This window comes from Tachyglossus aculeatus, chromosome 13 (genome assembly GCF_015852505.1).
Source record: "Tachyglossus aculeatus isolate mTacAcu1 chromosome 13, mTacAcu1.pri, whole genome shotgun sequence".
Classification (NCBI taxonomy): Eukaryota; Metazoa; Chordata; class Mammalia; order Monotremata; family Tachyglossidae; genus Tachyglossus; species Tachyglossus aculeatus.
Window position 1 is genome coordinate 14,400,316 of NC_052078.1, and position 19,858 is coordinate 14,420,173.

Here is a 19,858-nt window from a genome sequence, read left to right on the forward strand (position 1 = left end):
GGTAGGGACTGTCTCTATATGTTGCCAACTTGTACTTCCCAAGCTCTTAGTACAGTGCTCTGCACACAGTAAGCGCTCAATAAATACGATTGATTGAAGGAGAATACTGTGAGGTGGGTAGAGAAGAGGAGGACTGGGGAGACGTGTAGAGGTGGGGGCCGTGTTTGGAGTACCTGGAGTTCAAGAAAATTCCTAGGCATAGTGCAGAAGAAGGGACTAAAGAAGGATCCTGGTGGCGGGCCATGAGCTACTGTGAACTTCCTAATTACCTGTAACATACAGACTTGGTTGTCATGTTGGAAATATGTCAGAGGCAGGAAATTAAATTACATTTAAGTCTATGGGAAAGCATATCCCACAGCTAAGTGGCTCATAATGCACCTTTATTTTTGAGGAACATATCGCATATGTATTGTTTCTTGAGGTACACCTATATAGTGCTTGCCTTTCAGAACTAAGTTATATACCTAACTGCTTTTGAAATAGTGATAATGTATGACAGTTTTGTACCGTTATCAATAAAATTGTGCGTTTTTATGTATAACAGCCAGAAGGATAGAGGTGAGTCATTTTGCATTGACAATGTAATTGAATTTTGCATGTACTATTATGAAAGAATATGAAAATTTATAAACCTTGACCACGACATAGGGACATCTATGCTTTATGTGTGGCCTATCCAGAACCACTTGGGGAAAGGCTTTATGCAGAGACTAAAGTTTTTTTGGAAAATCATGTTCGTCATTTGCACGAGGTAACAAATAATATATTAATGATGTAAGTATATTTTGTAACAATGTTTGGGTAAGATTTTCCAGGATCAGTAAAAAGTTGATGATAGTTGGATAGAAAAAGGCATACCTTTGTTTAGAATAACTAAAATCAAGGATCTTATTTTTACATTCTTTTTCTGCCATCCCATACTCACTCATAGAATGATCCTGGACAAATCATTTATCCTACCTGAATTTTAATTTCTTTGTTCAGAGAAAGATCAGTAAACACTGGAAATTTGACACTTGGGAAGCTGCAGATAGAACAAGATATCTTATTTTGGAATTATAAAAAACAACTTTGGATGATAAAGAATGTCATGGAAACTTCAGGGGATTTTTTTTAAGTATTTTTAAGTATTCTCTTAAAAAACTTTCTTATTACTAACTGGGTGAGATGGTCTCTATGTTCCACTGTCCCTTCCTAAATTGAGCTGCCCTCCTCAAATATGATTTTAAAATAAGTCTTGGATGGGACTGAAAACCATTTCTAAATTAAGCATTAGGCTCCTTAAGGTGACTTTTTTGCAAATTGACTATGACTTTGTTATGACGTACTAGCTTTTCAAGGAGGTAGTTTCCATGAAGTGGTGGAACAAAACCAGTGTTCTGCCTTTTAGTCTGTAGTGCAAAATTTACCTTGTTTATGTGTTCTTTTCTGATAGAGTGAGGGGAATAGTGGGGTAAGATAATTTGCACTCTTTGATCTCTCTATTTTGAAGAGTCATCCAACAACTATGATCATTTAATACATAAGTGGTGTGAATTTAAACAAAGTATTATTTTAAGGAAATCTTGAGTACTTAATCATTGCTTACAAAAGTTGTTGATTACTAATGAAACTGGGCCTATAAGTGAAAATTACTGCTAGGTACCCTGACTGCATTTAAAGAAAAGAAAAATAAAATATAAAATTAAAATTCAATTTTAAGCAAAAGAATAAAGTAAGATTTACAGGGTTAGTGTGGAAGAAAAGCTTGATTTTTCTGTATATCAATAATAAAGTTTACTAAAGGAAAATTTCTTATTAGAGTTTATTTTAGTACACAGTTCTGATATATGTGTTCATGATATAGCGAGATGGAAAAATTAGAGAACAGTAGTGTAGGAAGCAGCGTGACCTACTGTTAAGAGCACAGGCGTGGGAGTCAAGAGGACTTGGGTTTTAATCCCAGCTCTGCCATGTGCCTGCTCCGTGACCTTGGGTAAGTCATTTAACTTCTCTGAGTTTCAGTTATTTCATATGTAAATTGGGAATTAAGATGGTGAGTCCATGTGGCACATGGACCGTGTCCAACCTGATTAGATTATATCTACTTCAGCGATTAGTACAGTGCTTGACACATAGTAAGCGCTTAACAGACACTGTAAATCTGTTTGAGAAAAACATAATCTAGAAACTAGTCCCAATAGTCAGAATATGAAAAAATAGTTCTGTTCATGCAAGTGATACTGCTATGTTTTAATGTAAAAGAGATTGTAGGAATACTTGGCTAAGAGATGGGAAAAATCCTTAATGTAAATAATGGGATCCCCAAAGGATTGGTGGACAGACTAGGACCAGTTGTACTGACTAAGAGGAGGGAGGGAGTGACCTTGAAACCTTTAAGTCCACAGTTAATTCTAAGTCTTTTGGGAGAGGAATCCCATATTACTGTGATGAACTGCAAGAAGATCTCACAAAGCTGAACCCATTGGCAAAAAAGTGAGAGATCGAGCAATCCATCGATGGCATTTATACAGCACAAGCACTTGGGAGAGTACAGTACAAAAGAGTTGGTAGACATGATCTAGATATGCTCCAACTCAAGCTATTGTAAAGTAATGCATCTGAGAACAAACCATCTAAATTGCACTTGTTGGAGCGGGGACTCTGATCTCTGGGCTGTGACCCGGGAAGGGATCTTGGTATCCCTTTCCACCTGAAAACACTGGCCTAATGTGTAACCCAGAGAGACCAATAGAAGGCTGGGAACCACAGAACGACCATTCATTCACTTATTCACTAACATTTGTTGAGCACCTATTTTGTTCAAAGCACTTGAGAGAACAATAAAAGTGAAAGGCACAGTATACCTGCTCTTGAGGATCCTTCAGATGGGGAGATAATCAAACATAAGCACAAAGTATATTCAACATAAAAAGAATGTAGAAGCATGCAGTAAATGCTTTTGGTTGATTGGTGTCATCACTTTAGAAAACCTGATAATTCTTGTCACCAACTCTCAGAGCTAGAAGAGAGTCAGAGTAGGGTAATTGTATAGGGCTAGACTGAAAAGATGAGACTTTCATCTTTGGGGAGAGTCTAAGGATATAATGTGGACGGGGAGAAGTAGAATCAGTTGTTGTTTAACCAATCCCATTATGGCAGACCTGGGGGCACCCAATAAAGGCTGAAGGCCGTGAATTCAAGACATAACAGGGAGGTAGTACCTTTTCCCAGCAGTTAGTAAGCATATGGAATTTGCTCTTGCTTAAAGGTGTACAGGGAGAAAATATCAATAGGTTTAGATAGGGGAAAGTTAAGGATTTTAGAAGTAACATCTTACTCATGAAACTGGATTTTTTTTCTCCAGGTATCATTTTGTGCTGCAGTTCCAGACAGAATACTGCATTATGTTACACTGAGACCTCATTTACAAGTTAATGAAACAGATTGTCTTTAGTGCTGTTTAAGACACAAATGGATTCTCTAAGAATTTTATGTTTACTTTGTCCCATGCAGACTCAGACTTTAGATGACCTTATTCTTAATTATATTAATTTGTAAGATTTGTTTATCTCTATATGGTATTGGTTTCAGCCAGTATTTATATATAGTGTTTTTATAGCAGGTTGATCAGGTACTTGAGTCCAGTCATTTTAAAGTGATCTTTAGAAATCCAAATCCAAAGGTAATGTTGACCTAAGGTATTCTTTTCTATGTATTTCATTAGCTTTTCCAACTTACTTGATAAAATAGTTCACTATTTGGGACATCATAAATGCTATTTAGGACAGAAAATTAAATGCATTTATTCCTGTAATATTCAGAAAGATTTATTTATATATCCTGTAGTTCTTTGCAGCTGTTCTTTATTGGTCTCCATGGTATTTATGGAAATATTTTTTCTTTCGGAAAGACCTAATCAATTTTTTTCCTGTTTTAGAAAGTTTTGGAGTCTGAAGAACAAGTTTTGGTGATGTATCACAGGTACTGGGAAGAATATAGCAAAGGGGCAGACTATATGGACTGTTTATACAGGTAAATGTTGATTTTTAAATCCCCTAGATTATCAATGTAAAGAAATTCATAACAAAACAATTACTTTATTCAATACCTATTTCTCATTGCACCAAGTTAATTATTTGGTTAGAATAAAGCGCTTATTATGGTGCCTTGCACACAGTAGGCCCTTCATACAAGCCATTGATTGATAATACAGAGAAATTCCGATTCATTGGTTAGAATTTTACCTAGTGGTTGTTTACACTCAATTTCTAACTATGTGTAATAGTTGATTCCAGATTTTAGTTGCTTCCTAGGGAAAGGTGTTCAAGTGATTGACGGGGCATGTGAATGCCTCTCTCCTAAGGGTAGGTGTGTGCTTCATAGCAGAAAGACCTGCAGTTTCCTCCTTCGATGTCCTTTGCCATCTCAGCAGTCAGTCACAGAGTGAATTCACATGACAATCCTTTGCAAGATTAATAATAGCTTAGGAAAGGTAGACAGAGAGAAAACTAAAGAAAAGTCAGCATCCCTAATCTTCAATTCAGAGGACTCTTCCCAGTTCGGTTGTCTCATTCCCTGATGATTCTGGGCAATGTAGACCTCTTGCCTTCTGGGAAATGTAGTTCTCAGGCAAACTTCCTATTTCCCTTCAGCTCCTTGACCTCAGCTCTGCCTCCAATAGAAGCCTGAAGAGCTCAGAGTTTACCTACGTGAACATAGGTGAGCACCAGTAGCATGCCACTTGTGCACAGTTAAATTGCGCCTGGTACTCACAGTTGCCAGGGTACTCTTGAAAGTCACCAACACAGGCTAGTGGGCTGCAGCACAACTGGAAACCACTTTTGTACGCTTTATTATACTCTTTACTTTCTCCAAAGAAGAGAGCAGGAACAGGAAGATGATGCCTTTGCCTAGCCTTTATCTTCTGAGTGGATTGCAGCTCCTTTCCTACTGGTTCCAGTCACATTAGAGTAGCCTGGGAGCTCTGCATCTGCATCACAGAGCCCCAGCAGATACCCTAGCTAAACAGGAGACTTGAGAGGTATGGGTAACTGGTAAGCAAAAGATTTTATAGAGATTGTGACCGACTGTTTTGTTAGATAGAAGGAGGAAGAAGGTTTAAATTGGACAAGGTGTGATTTTCGAGTTAGTAGTCAGGTGGAAGGAATCTCTAATTGTAGGGGTTGCTGGACACCAGAATGAGTAACAGTCTGTGTGGTGGGGCCTTGGAATCTTCATCTTCATCCTTGGATCTGTAACAAATGGGAAGAACACCTATCTATCTGGGGTTGCTTAAGGGTAGTATTTCCTGAAACTACTTAGGCAATATGACCCTATGGGGAGAAGTGGATTGGTTGGCTTCCCTATGTTTCTTTCTAGTCTTGTAATTCCTAGATTCTGTATTTGACAAGGAATGTAGGAGAATCTGAGAGGCGGAGTCGAAGTGGTTTAAAAAAAGAAAAAAACCTGAAGAGATATAATGAGTCTTTTGTGGAGAGTAGGTTCATAAATAAAATGATAGTTATTGAAAAACTCAGATATTTTCGTAAACCTTTCACGGGGCATAAATGATGGGGGGGAAAATTCTGTTTTGGCTCCTTCTCACACCTGCAACTTTTTCCTGTCTTAACTTATGCCCAAGAGATCCAGACATCTCTCACTTAAGAAAGGATTTTTTTTTTTTACAAGGTCTAATTAAAGTCCTGAGAGCTTATAACTCTGTGTAGGATTTCAGTGGTGGAAGATATTGGATTCAATGTCATAATCAAAAGAAGATTTCCTTACTTTTTGTTTTGTTTCTGCCCCCAGAAAGATACCACAGAATCCCCTGAGTAGATTTTTTTTTTTAATTCTGTAGCTGTATGGCAACCTTAAGCCTATGTATTTCATCATTTCTGTATATGTGTCCACTAAGCTATTTAAAGCAACTTATTTATCCACATTGGTAAAATTTATATAGATGTACATCTTGACCACCATAAATTTTCCAGTCACTCATTTTCCGTGGGTACCTAGGTCCCAGTCAATTTGATTATTTTAATTTCTACCTAGTGGATGCTGTAAATAACTTAATTTCTGAGATAACCAGTCTTCGAAACTATTCATGAATTAATTATCAATCAATCAATAGTATTTATTGAGTGCTTACTGTGTGCAGAGCACTGTACAAAGCACTTGGGAGAGTACAGTACAACAGAGTGGGTAGACACGTTCCCTGCCCACAGAGCACTTAGTGTGTAGAAGGGGAGTGAAAAATTAATTTGTTACAAATTAATTCACTCTTTTTCAGTACTTAATGAGACAATCTATTGATATTAAAATAAATGGAAATAGCAAGTGTTTTATTCTTCACATTGGTTTTGTATCTTTTTCATAACACTGGAACTTGGGCCTCCCAAAAAGTAAACTACAATATTAGTCTTTTTATTTTTACCTCCCTATCCGTGTTCCTCTGTAGAATGGGATTAACGTTGGTCTATCAGTAATGTTGGGAAATTAGCAAATAGTAGTCAACTCTGAGGTGCATTCCTAGAAGACAAAGCATGTTAAATTAATGGTTTCTTTTTGCACAATATTTCAAGTCCTCAGAATGGTTTGGACCCCTTGTTACTCATTTTTATATCATGCAATAGCAATATTTTCAAATTGCCTTGCAGACTGAAGGTGAGTAGCAAAGTGGAAGTGGAAGGGTACATAATGAGCATGCCTTGGTAGAGAGCTGGAATTATGTGCAGAATTCCATTTTAGTGTGGTTGAACTCTGTCCTGATGCTGGTGTATAAGGCAGAATGGGCTGGGAGGTTTTAGGCTTTGCCTAAGCCTGATCTCTTTCCGTATTTTCTTACACATGAAAGAATCATTCTGAACTGAAGTAATGTGCGTGCTTTATAGTTCATGTATAACCTGATGATGATAATATTTTGGTTTTTCAGGTATCTCAATACCCAATTTATTAAAAAAAACAAATTGACAGAAGCTGACCTTCAGTATGGCTATGGTGGTGTAGATACGAATGAACCACTTATGGAAATTGGAGAGGTGGGTAAATCAGTCACTCAGAAAACAAAATTGTTTATATGTTAACAGAGTTTGATATAGTCTGCAAGACTATTCTGCTGCTGTATGTTGATTATAAATATGAAAAATGGTTTATAACATTAAAATTTATTACTGAGGATAGCAGTAATAAAATCAGTAAATGAAAAACAGATAAAGCTAAGTATGTGCTGTACGAGAAAAGAGGTCCTTGAACTTATTTAAAAGATGAAATTCCAAACCGGTAGTATGATGGTGTTAGTATTTTTGTATAAAAATACTTTGGTTGTGCAATAGTCTGTGTTTGAATTTGAAATCTAGAAGGATGGTGGCTATCACATTTACACCTTTATGTTTTCATCCTGGCAGCTAGCCCTTGATATGTGGAGGAAATTGATGGTTGAACCACTCCAAGCCATCCTCATTCGAATGCTCCTCCGAGAAATAAAGAAGTAAGTATTTTGTTTGTTTCTTGAGAGCTGTAATATTATTTTGAATGGTCTGATTGTAGCACTGCATACATCTGTCTGGCAATTGACTAGACCTAATTTTATTTTGGAAACGGCTCGTTCTGAATTCAGATTTCCGTCTTGCAAATTTTAAAAACCAAATCTCTTTTTAAAGTTTATGAAAATTAAAACAAAAAACTAGCACACAGAATAGTTCCTTACCTGTTAATTGGATGACTGAGTCCTTGGCATAGAGATTAGTTTCTATGCTGGGGTCTCAGGAACCATTTTTATATTCCCTCCTTCCACTGGGTGTGAGGCGTTCAACTAACCACGAAGTGACCAGGAAGTGAATACTTGGTAAATGGAGCCCCAGTCCTAAATTCTGGATCATCAGAGAACCAAATCACGTTTCCAGATCAGGGAAATTTCAGGTCCATTTAAATCAACACTGTATCCAAAAGAGAGGGAAGTTTTCTAACTCCTAATTGCTTGATTCATTCATTCATTCAATCGTATTTATTGAGCGCATACTGTGTGCAGAGCACTGTACTAAGTGCTTGGGAAGTACAAGTTGGCAACATATAGAGACGGTCCCTACCCAACAGTAGGCTCACAGACCACACTGGGCAAGATGAGTTTTTCTGGGCATTCATTTTCTGGCATTTGCTTAAACTGTGGAGCAGGAAATATGGTACCATTGAGCTGACAGGCAGCAGAGAGGACAAGCAAGTAAGATTTCATTATTTTTCTGAGTGCATGCTTAATTTCAGCCTGGTGAAGAACTCTTTTTTTCAGGAGTTTGTTCAAAAATCCAGTCATCCACACAGCACAGTTTCTCTGTTCGTTAACAGCCCTTTGAATGTATAGATATTAAAAAATTTTGGAGGACAACTGAGAAAATGAAGTCACCTTGCAGAAACCCTTTTTTTTAATTTTCCCTACTTTTTCTTCTTCCTAAGAATAGAGGGAAGAGAAAAGTCCCAGGTGCTATAGGTGATCAGGATTTTTGCATGGATATTAGTTTGTCATACTAGGGAATCATATTAATGTGCTTAGTACAGAGTAAGTGCTTAACAAATACCATAGGTATTACTTGGAATAGGAATCATTGAAAAAACAAGAATATTACAGTGGTTGTTCTTTATGTGAATTTTGGGGGATAAACTGTGCAGTCCAGGAGCTCAAAAATATAAGAAGGAAAAGGAATCAAAAGAGAAAATGAAAATAGCTGCTTTTGTGAAAATGGTGATGCCAGAAAGTCATAAGAGTAAACAAATCCTGGACACCAGGGATCAGTGTTCACTAGAGGCATAAGTCCTGAGAGTTAGAAGTACTATAAGTAAAGTTAATGTGTTACTGTTTGAATTTTGTATATCTGCTAAATCAGAATAGAGAAAGCAAAACTAACTTTAATAAAATTGCATATAGTAGTAGAAAGTAAAAATGGACTGTTAGTGCAATGGACATTCTCCTTAACAGCCTTGAGCATCTTTCACATATGCGGCTCTCCTTTTAAGGGCTGTAAAAGTGGGGGCCACTCCACTGATCTGTGGGAAAATGTAGATCAGTTAGCTTGCTCCGCAAGGCTATTCACATATTTTTCACAGTTGGTTCATTCTAATAGGAAAAGGAAAGAAATGAATTCAGTTTATATAATCATTTTTGTAACATTATGAATATTGAAGATATCGGTAGACTGTGAAATAAAGCAGCTTTCAATGAATTACAGCATTATATAATCAACATTTTGATATTGTTACTTATTTTAGTGATCGCTGTGGAGAAGACCCAAATCAGAAAGTAATCCATGGGGTTATTAACTCCTTTGTTCATGTTGAACAGTATAAGAAAAAATTCCCCCTAAAGGTACAGATCTCTCTTGAAAAATATTTGAACAAAGTTTAATTTTATCAAATTACTTCTGCTTGCTTTTGCTCAGAGATGTTTTTTGTTCATTTAGTTTTATCAGGAAATTTTTGAGTGCCCTTTTCTGACTGAAACAGGGGAGTATTACAAACAAGAAGCTTCAAATTTGTTACAAGAATCACACTGCTCTCAGTATATGGAAAAGGTAAGAAGCCTGTTTATGTGAAAGCACGGTATACTGAGAGGAAATTTTCTAGGTGACAAGAGATTTGTTTAACTTTGTTGGCCTTGGAATAATTGCATTGTGCTGGTTTTGCACCTAACCACAGAAGTCACTTGTTAGTATGAAATGAATAGCAGTTGCAGATTTTAAGTTTCTTTTATGTCTACTGAAACATTTTGTGTTGCAACAAATACTTTTAAGATAGAGTTTTTAATGGAAAATTTTCAGTCACTCTTTGGCATTAGTATTTGAGATTAAGGAATTAAAATATGGCTTGATTCGTTTGCTGTTAAAATGCTGCTTCCTTGCCACAGGTTCTTCACAAAGTAGGAAATGGCATGCACATATTTGGTCCCTTACACTGTAAATATATTATTTTAGGTACTAGGTAGATTAAAAGATGAAGAAATGCGATGTCGGAAGTACTTACACCCAAGTTCTTATAGTAAAGTAATTCATGAATGCCAGCAGCGCATGGTGGCAGACCACTTACAGTTCTTACATGCAGAATGCCATAACATCATCCGACAAGAGAAAAGAAATGGTAAGCCTTACTTGCAACTAAAATTAACGTCAGACTTTTGATAGTAATGCCTTTGTGTGTTATTTTCAAAAAGAACGAGGAGTAGCATTATGTAGTGGAAAGAGCATCGTCTTGGGAGTCAGTGTACCTGGGTCCTAATCCCAGCTTTCTCAGTTGCCTGTTGTGTGAACTCGAGCGAGTCATTTCACTTTCCTTTGCCTCGGTTTCCTCATCTGTGCAATGAGAATTCAATACCTTATCTCCCCTCTATTTAAATTGTGAAAGTAATGTGGGGCAGGGACTGTATCCCGCCTGCTTAACTCGTATCTTTCCCCAGTGTTTAGAAAAGAGTTTGACACATTCTAAGTGATTAACAAATATCATCATAATACATTTATTGGAAATGTTCTGTGTAAGATTTAACAGATTTTGATGAAAAGTCTTCTAAAATATGTTTTCTTAATGTAATTTTGTAAAGAGAGTGCATTAAACTAGATTTTTTTTTCCAGACATGGCAAATATGTACACCTTACTTCGTGCTGTGTCAAGTGGTTTACCTCATATGATTCAGGAACTTCAAAATCATATCCATGATGAGGGCCTTAGAGCAACCAGCAATCTTTCTCAGGAAAATGTAAGCTTGACAGTCTGAAAAGTAATTATTTTGGTCATAGAGATCATACAGTTTTTCTTTTGGTTTAGAATTCTTGTGTGATTATTTTTTTTCTTTTCATTTTGGCATTGCTACCAACTCCCTGCAAAAAAGTCCTCAGTCTATCAAATTCTATGCTATTTTGATGAGTTTATTCATGTTCCTTTGAATTTTCTTTTCCTTAATTTGTAATGGCAGAGGTGTGATATGTTCTTCTAAAGTTAAAGGTATTCATAGATAATCAGGTGATTATTAATGCCTCTGGGTAGCTTGGACTTGTTTAGAGGCAGAGAAGGTGAGAGGCCTACACTTTTCTCCATGTGTTTATTCTCCAAAGACTTGCATTCATATCTAGACATTTCTGTGTCAATCACTTGGCAGTCTCTGGAAGACTAACGGCTCTCTTGGAGTATGCTGGTGAAATCAATGGTTAAGGCCAGAATGTTACCGGAATTTGAAGTGCTGGAAAACAGATGTGCCTTCCAGGCACTGATGAGTTTAAATCAATTCGTGTACATGTCTAGGTATTTGGAGAAACTGAAAGTTTTTGACAAAGGTTTTAACTTGTTGACTTTGTCATAATTTTTGCCACTGTAAATCATGTGTAGTAAGTTTTTTGGATTGAATGTATTTTTGTTATTGTATGGAAAATGTTCTTAGAATAATTGCAGCAGACCCTCAGATTTCATATTTTAATTTTAACAAGCTTTTTAATGAATAATTTTGTGATAAATATTTTAGATGCCAACTCAATTTGTGGAATCTGTTTTGGAGGTGCATAGTAAATTTGTTCAACTTATCAACACTGTTTTGAATGGGGATCAGCACTTTATGAGTGCCCTGGATAAGGTAATTTTTTTTTATATATCGAACTGTTTCTACTTGGTGAATTTTGATCATAACTTTGAAATTGGGCATACTGTCTGCATCTGGGAGACAAGTGATAAAATCACTGAATTTATAGTAGTAATCGAAGTGTTCATATCATTTCTTTTTGCTTTCCTTATTGGTCTTCTTGATACCACTTAAGTAAAACCTATTGGTTCGTTATTTGTGCTTTCAGTGACATTTTCTTCCTTTTTGTTTTTATTGTATGTTCACCCGTAGAACACATCATTTCAAATAAGGAGCCATTGTCTCCCCCTCAGTTTTTCTCCCCTCTAGCTATCCTTTTCTTCATCCCTGCTGTCTCTTTTTTTCAGCTTACCTGTTGTTTCAAAGAGTTCACTGCTCCATAACTGCAATGGTGTAATTTCCTCTTACCTACTGAAACTCACTGGTCCAGTGCTGATCCCCTTTTCTCCACTTTTGTGAGCCTTTCTGTCTCCTCTGGCTCCTTATTCTCTGATTCTAAATAGGATGTAGTCTAAGCTAAAGATGACTACAGTTTTCTTTCTCCAACAAAGCTCCTTCTTCTCTTTCCCCTTCATGTCTAAATCCTTTGCAGCATGTCCTTGATATCTGTCTTCATTTCTCGTCGGCCAGTGCTTTTATTGACTAACCTACAATCTGATTTATTACTCTTCATTCTCCCGAAACCGAGCTCACTGGTGTCTCTAATGACATTGTGGCTTTACAAGGCCAGAGATCTTTTCTTTCTCCAAATCCCCCCTTGGGGGATTGTTGGTTACCTGTCATTCTTTTCAAGTCACATTCCCTTATATGGATAATAAAAACATAAATAGCATTTCTAGATCCAATAAATGGTCCTTCCAAACAAATATTCTTTCTCCTTCATTGGCAATAGGATGCTTAGAGGAACTGTGTGATGGTTGCACTCTGTGAATCCCTTCCAGTGATTAGGAACACACCATCTAATCTCCCTAACTTTTCCCTTTACTCTCTTATTTAGATGTGGATGTTCAACAGGACCTTAGGGTACTAACTTTTGGGTAGTGGTGGTGGTGCAATCTCCTGGTACAAACAGTGGATGGTCCTGGATACAGTTATGAAAACTTGGGCCTGAGAACTTGCACAAAGGAATTGAGTCAAGTGTTGGTCGTTTGCATGAGGCTATGCCATTTGTACTCTCCACCAGATGCATTTGGGGACCCTATTACCTCTTGAAGTCCTTCTGCTTTTAGGATTGCAGGTCTATAATCTTCAGTGTGAGAACAGTGAAGATGGAGGGAATAAGAAAGGGGGTTGAAGCATTTAGTACAATGCTCTGCACCCAAAGAGAGCTTAATACATGCCATTAACAGAGAAGTTAAATCATAAAGTTGGAAAGCACCACAAGTCGTCTTCCTCATTTGCCTTTTGGCTTTTGTTTGTCCTGGGTTTAGACAGTTTGTTACTCTTCCTGCCTTTCCTGTGCACTGGTATGGTTTCTTAATAATAGTAGTAATAATAATAATTGTGGTATTTAAGACCTTACTGGGTGTTAACCATGGTTTCATTCATTCAAACATTCATAAACAGAATGAATGTAGTTCCTATCGCACAGGGGACTTACAGTCTAAGAGGGAGGGAGAACAGGTATTTTATCCCCATTTTACAAATGTCACTGTGGCACAGAGAAATTAAGTTACTTGCCCAAGGACACAGAGCAGACAAGGGGCAGAACCAGAATTAGAACCCAGGTAGAGCGCTGGGGTAAATGCAAAACAAGTTGGACACAGTCCCTGTCCTACATGGGGCTCATGCTCTAAGGAGGATTTTTATCCCCATTTTACAGATGAAATAACTGAGGCTCAGAGAAGTTAAGTGACTTGACCAAGGCCACACAGCAAGCAAGTGGTGAAGCCAGGATAAAAAACTAGATCTTCTGGCTCCCAGGCCTGTGCCCTTTCCATTAGGCCATGCTGCTGCTTTTGCCTGCAGAAGTCTTGATTTCCTTTGTTCCTTTAATTCTCCTTCTTTTGTGTTCTTTCTTGTTAATGTCCTAAGCCTGTTCAATTAATTTTCCAAAACAAATTGTTTTCATCTTGCTGACTTCTCTCTTCCCTACCCACCTACTGGGAAGATGGTCATTTTGTAATTGCTTCCACCTAAGTTTCTGTCCATCATTTGATCCTCAGCTAATTCTTCCATGCTGTAAGAATGATATTAAGTTAGTTAATTGATTCCCCAACTTTCTACTCATGAAATTGTCCCTAGAGATCAGATCCCTGATGGACAGTCTGTAGCCAACTATATGTTGCTTTTTTTTCCTCTCTAGTACCTCTTACCAGTCAGTCGCTTCAGATTGTGTCTGTCCCTGCCAAGGCCTGTTTTCTTTCAATTTGAAATATTGCCAGTTTGCTGAAGTCTATCCTTGATTTGCTCCCTCAGGAACACTATATTCACTCCTCACAGGCTCCGAATAAAGCTAATACAGATAGTAACAATTATTTTTAAGGGAAGGGTTCATCTGTTGACTTCTTTTTTGTTTTTCCGTTTAGGCTCTGACTTCAGTAGTAAACTATAGAGAACCCAAGTCTATTTGCAAAGCCCCTGAACTGGTAAGTAAAACAACTGACTTATAGGATTTGTACAACAAATACGCTCACCTTAGTTAACGTCAGCTAGTGCTCATCAACGTCACATTTTCAAAAAAACCTAAGTTAGGTTCTTACTTGAGGCCAGCGCCTACGGACTGTGTAGTTTCACATATAGTTGATGTAGTTATGGAACTGCACAATATTAGCATCAGTGTGGTAGTGTCAAAATTGAGTAAATTATTTATTAGTAAATATTAGTAAATTATTTATTTTCCAGTTGTCCGATCTCTTTAAGATCCTAGACCCCAGGGACTGGGAATGTGGGACTACATTAGTTGAATTTATTCTATATGCATCTGAGAATATTTTGACGTTTACTTGAGATCCTGTTGTTTGATGATAAATAATTTGATTTTTATTTGAGCTGGCCAAATACTGTGACAACCTGCTAAAGAAATCAGCAAAAGGAATGACAGAAAATGAAGTGGAAGATAAACTCACAAGCTTCATTACTGTTTTCAAATACATTGATGATAAGGATGTTTTTCAGAAGGTGAGCTCTGATTCCGATGGAAACAGCTTACAAATGCCCATACATTTTTAAGGAAAGAATTGACTTATTTTTCTTATTTTTATTCAGTTTTATGCCAGAATGTTGGCCAAACGTTTAATTCATGGTTTGTCGATGTCTATGGACTCAGAAGAAGCTATGATCAATAAACTAAAGGTAATGTAAACCATATTCTTTGACACTTATATTTTCAAATTATTTAGCATTCATTTAGTAATAAATGTTCAGCATACACTCAGTTCTTAAACGTGTTGGATAGACAGTTGTTAGAGAATTAAGGAACGTTCTTCCAACAGTGATCACCTATCTGGATGCCTTGTCAGAAAAAGCGGTACCAATCAAAGAGTGCTTTATTATGAGTTTTCCTTAATACAGATTTTGCCGGCAATGTAAATTCCATGTTATCGGACTGTATCCCTAGGTTAAATTTCTGTGTTATCACCATTTATTGAGTCAGTAAATTAAGTAATAGAGTTACTTTTGTCATTACATAGGAAGTTGTGAAATGCTCCTTAACACACTGAATTCCTAACTTCCAGTCTAACACTCTCCTTATGGCTTTCAAGTACTTGCCAGATGAGTATAACTGTGGAATTTCTCATAAAAAAAATCACACAAATCAATTTATTAGAAATTTGTGAACTCATACCCTTTCATAAGGGGAAAGTTTGATTTATTTTATTTCTAATAAATAAATTAGATGCAGTGATTTCCTGAGATTAGTAATGGGACAGTTTTTACTTTCAGATAATGAATTTAAATCTCTCCAGTTTTACCCATAACCAGAAGATTTGACTTTGGTAAATATTAAGACCACAGATGTAAGATTTATTCATATTCTTTCCTTTGTTTCCAAGGGGGCCAGCAGTATTCTCTCCTGGATCTAAAAGATTAAAAAAAAATCTCCCAGATAATCTCTCTAGGATACAAGCAGGGTGAAAGAAAAAACAATACAGACTGGTGGATGATATAAGGCAACTCAGATGAAGCTCTTTTTGGGAAACTTTCCTCCCTGCCCTAAGCAGTGTCCTAAGGGCCAAGATCCTTCAGGGCTAGTGGAGCAGATTGGGGCTCAGTCATGGAAAATTGAGCCATTTACATTCTCCCCATTGTGGAAATCTCTGTTGGCCATCCATCCAACATAGTTTTAACACAGGCTGCCTAAGGAATCAGCCTCCTGGAATTTGCAGGTAGTTTATAGTAAATAACTTGCTACAGAACTAGCTCAGTAGTCATCAGAAAAAGATCCTGTTTTACGCAACTCTTCGTCTCACTACTTGCTAGAAGATATAAAAAAAAAACCCCTCTGTTCAATTTTCAGAGGGAAAAGTATTTCCATACAGGGTCTGATGACGTATTTAGAGCATTTACTTTGAAGAATTCCATGTTAATCATTTTGCCAATTTTTGCAGGGTGGGCAGGCTACACTTTGTAAGAGGAGTAGTATCAATTTTTATGTGGTCCCCAACACCCACTAGGAGGCTTTTACATAATTATTTCTAAAAGTGTGGTTTTTCATTTTAAAAAATCTTTACAGCAAGCGTGTGGTTATGAGTTTACCAGCAAACTCCATCGAATGTATACAGATATGAGTGTCAGTGCGGATCTCAACAACAAATTCAACAATTTTATCAAAAACCAGGATACCACAATAGATTTGGGAATTAGCTTTCAGATATATGTCCTTCAGGTAAGAAAACATGTTTTATGATTAATAGTTTCTATAGTAATAACTTCTGAAAGGTGGGATATTTGAAATGCCATTTTCAAAGATCTACTCAGTATAGTTTTCTGTTTTTGATCATGGCAATAGGATGCTTGGAAAAGCAGTTTAAGAAACAAATATGACATCCATCCTAATGGTTCAGGAACAGTAGATCAAAAGCAGCACATTTTGAACCCTGAGCACAAAAAGTTTTCTTTTACACCAGCAGTAGACTTGTTTAGTGTGTTGCAGCACACAATATGTGAATAGTACAGCAGTGTTTAAGTACCTTAGAGGTCTGGAATTGTAAATATGCCATCTAGAGTGCCTAATTTTTTATACAGAAATGACTTAAGGCACTGGAAAATTTCGGTTCAGCATAGTTCTGGATTTTATCATATTAAAGATTCAGTTTTAATTTTTATTGATACTTCATTATCTACTGCATTTACTGGCAGGATATCTATCCCAAGGCATTCAAGAATTGAGGCAGGAGTTTAGACAGTTTTTATATCCTTCAGAGCCACTGTCTTATAATTGCATGTTTTTGAATTGGTTCAAATCTGGACTGATCAGAGCTATCTGAAAAAAAGTTTATTTGACTTAAAGCGAAACCAAATTTGATGTGAAAATATACTTTAAATTATTTTTTATAGGCCGGGGCGTGGCCCCTCACTCAGGCTCCTTCGTCTACGTTTGCAATCCCTCAGGAACTGGAAAAAAGTGTACAGATGGTAAGTTTGTTACATTTGTTGGAAAGATCAGGGGATTTAAGTGATTTGTATCTTTCACGTTAGAGACATTAAAATCACAAATAGTAGTTCCGTGGTCTGGGAAGCAGCTGAATCCTAATTATCCTGTCAGACTGGTGACTCTATTTCTCTTGTATAACATTTTTAAAATGAGAATAGAAAAATTTGCTCAACCACACAGAGGTATTTCTTATAGCACATTCACTCGTATCTTAGGCTATATTAAACTTGATTTTGATTTTTGAAATTCTGACAAACCTCTGGAAACTACTTTTTGGGATGAAGATTCCTATTATAAACTGAAGAACTGGCTGAAATTTCCGGTTCATTCTTTCATTCAATCAATCATATTTATTGAGCACTTACTCTGTGCAGAGCACTGTGCTAGGCACTTGGGAAATACAATTCAGCAACAAGTAGAGACAATCCCTGCTACAATGGGCTCACAATCTAGAAGGGGAGAGACAGACATCAAAACAAGTGAACAGGCACCAGCAGCATCATTGTAAATAAATAGAATTATAGATACATGCACATCGTTAATAAAAATAAATAGAATTGTAATTATAAATAAGGACATATATGCACAAGTGCTGTGGGGTGGGGAGAGGATAAGGGGAGTTCTCACTTCTATTTTGTGCGAACTTTCCCAATTTGTTAAATGGCTCTCTCCCTAGTTATGTAGTTTTAGATGCCATAGAGAGTCCCTCAGGCCCTAGCTGGGAGCCACTGAGGGACGGAAGCATCAATTTGCTAAAAAAAATTGCAAAGTGGTTTTATTTCTGTGGTATAGTAGCACAAAGGCACATGCATATTAGAAATTATTAAAAATAAACCAGTTATCAAGTCACAAAAGTAAAGTTCAGTTAAAGAAATGAGATCGATGAAGACAAAAAAAATTAGAAAATATAGTGCAGTGTTTTACAGAAGAGCATCTTGTGCTTTCCTGTCTTTTGGGTATTTTACTGCACCACTGCAAAATAGAAATGATAGTAGTAAATTTTTGAGGCTGTTGCTTTTCAAGCACTTTATTATGTACTGAGATATTTTAAGAGAGATGTAAGACAAATATCTTGGTCTAGAAGGGGTGTGAAATAAAGGCAATAATAATAATAATGATGGTATTTGTTAAGCGCTTACTATGTGCAAAGCACTGTTCTAAGCGCTGGGGGGATACAGGGTGATCAGGTTGTCCCACAGTCTCAATCCCCATTTTACAGGTGAGGTAACTGAGGCACAGAGAAGTTAAGTGACTTGCCCAAAGTCACGCGGCTGACAAGCAGCGGGGCCGGGATTAGAACCCATAACTTCCGACTCCCAAACCCGTGCTCTTTCCACTGCGCCACGCTGCTTCTCAAGCATCTATGTTCTGACACCGTCAGAAATGGAATGTACAGGCATTCCTTAGCCTTTGGACACAATTAGTTCCTGAAAACTGTGTCGAAAGTTGAAGTTTCTCTGAGGGTCAATTTTCTCAGTATTCAGAGATAGGGATTGGTTCCGGAACTAAGGCCAGATGAGTCAATCAGTCGTATTTATTGATCGCTTACTGTGTTCAGAGCACTGTTCTAAGTGCTTGGGAGAGAACAGTACAACACAATTAGCAGACATGTTCCTAGCCCACAAGGAGCTTATGGTGTAGAGGAGGAGACGTGCTCTTTATTCACCAAAGTGAACCCAATTTTGTCTCGTCAACGAATGTAGATGAGAGAGAATTTCTGTTGGCATTAGCAATCGTATTTATGGCAGAAGGGAAATTGAGCCATAAATAAAAATATTTTCTTTGTTTTTCAAGGTGAAGGAATTGAAAACAGCCACACTCAAGTTTAGTTACCTTAAAATTTTTTCTAAAATTCAAATAAATATTTTTTGAAACATTTTACTTTAAGTAGTTCTTTCAGGGAATTCATTATAAACATCCACAGTTCTGTCTTAATGTGTGTTTTCACTACATGTTGTGGCTAGAGCCCTGTTAGGCAAGTAGGGAGTGTTCTTCAGCCACGCAAACCCACCACATTTGGGAAAAAACTGCTTGTGTATGTGTACGTGGAACAGTTGAGTACTACATAGTGAGTTTTCCTTAATGTAAGGCTTTTCAGGAATGCAGCCTCTGCATTATAGGAGACCTGTGTGTATAGTCCAAAAGTAATGATATATAGCTGAAAATAACTGAGGTATTTGTTAAATGCTTTCTTTGTGCCAAGTACCGTACTACTGGGGCAGGTGTAAGAGAAGCGCTTAGTACAGTGCTCTGCACACAGTAAGCACTCAATAAATACGATTGAATGAATAACCAGGTTAGGCACAGTCCCTGTCCCTCATGGAGCTCACACTCTAATGGGAAGAGAGAAGAGGCATTGAATCCCCACTTAACAATTGAGGTAACTGAGGCAAAGAGAAGTTAAGTGAGCTTGCCCCAGGTCACACAGTAAGCAAGTGATGAAGCTGGGATTAAAACCCAGGTCCTCTTATTCCCAGGCTCGTGCTCTTTTCCACGAGACCATGCTGCTTCTTAAGGGAATAGAACTGGTTAATAATAATAATAATGATAGCATTTGTTAAGCGCTTACTATGTGCAAAGTACTGTTCTAAGTGCTGGGTAGGTTACAAGGTGATCAGGTTGTCCCACGGGGGGGCTCACAGTCTTAATCCCCATTTTACAGATGAGGTAAC

At 37.2% G+C, this 19,858-nt stretch overlaps 1 protein-coding gene across 2 annotated transcripts in view; it reads left to right on the forward strand.

The window, feature by feature from the left end:
• CUL2 (cullin 2) overlaps window positions 1–19,858 on the forward strand; it is a 56,994-nt gene that overhangs the window by 22,968 nt on the left and 14,168 nt on the right. For both annotated transcript variants that reach the window (XM_038755873.1, XM_038755874.1), the window contains exons 3-16: window positions 652–754; window positions 3,923–4,017; window positions 6,917–7,022; window positions 7,389–7,471; window positions 9,241–9,337; window positions 9,432–9,542; window positions 9,942–10,104; window positions 10,593–10,717; window positions 11,477–11,584; window positions 14,119–14,178; window positions 14,582–14,710; window positions 14,798–14,884; window positions 16,266–16,418; window positions 17,090–17,167. In XM_038755873.1, the coding sequence (XP_038611801.1) occupies window positions 652–754; window positions 3,923–4,017; window positions 6,917–7,022; window positions 7,389–7,471; window positions 9,241–9,337; window positions 9,432–9,542; window positions 9,942–10,104; window positions 10,593–10,717; window positions 11,477–11,584; window positions 14,119–14,178; window positions 14,582–14,710; window positions 14,798–14,884; window positions 16,266–16,418; window positions 17,090–17,167 (1,498 nt within the window). The remainder of the gene's footprint in view (window positions 1–651; window positions 755–3,922; window positions 4,018–6,916; window positions 7,023–7,388; window positions 7,472–9,240; window positions 9,338–9,431; window positions 9,543–9,941; window positions 10,105–10,592; window positions 10,718–11,476; window positions 11,585–14,118; window positions 14,179–14,581; window positions 14,711–14,797; window positions 14,885–16,265; window positions 16,419–17,089; window positions 17,168–19,858) is intronic.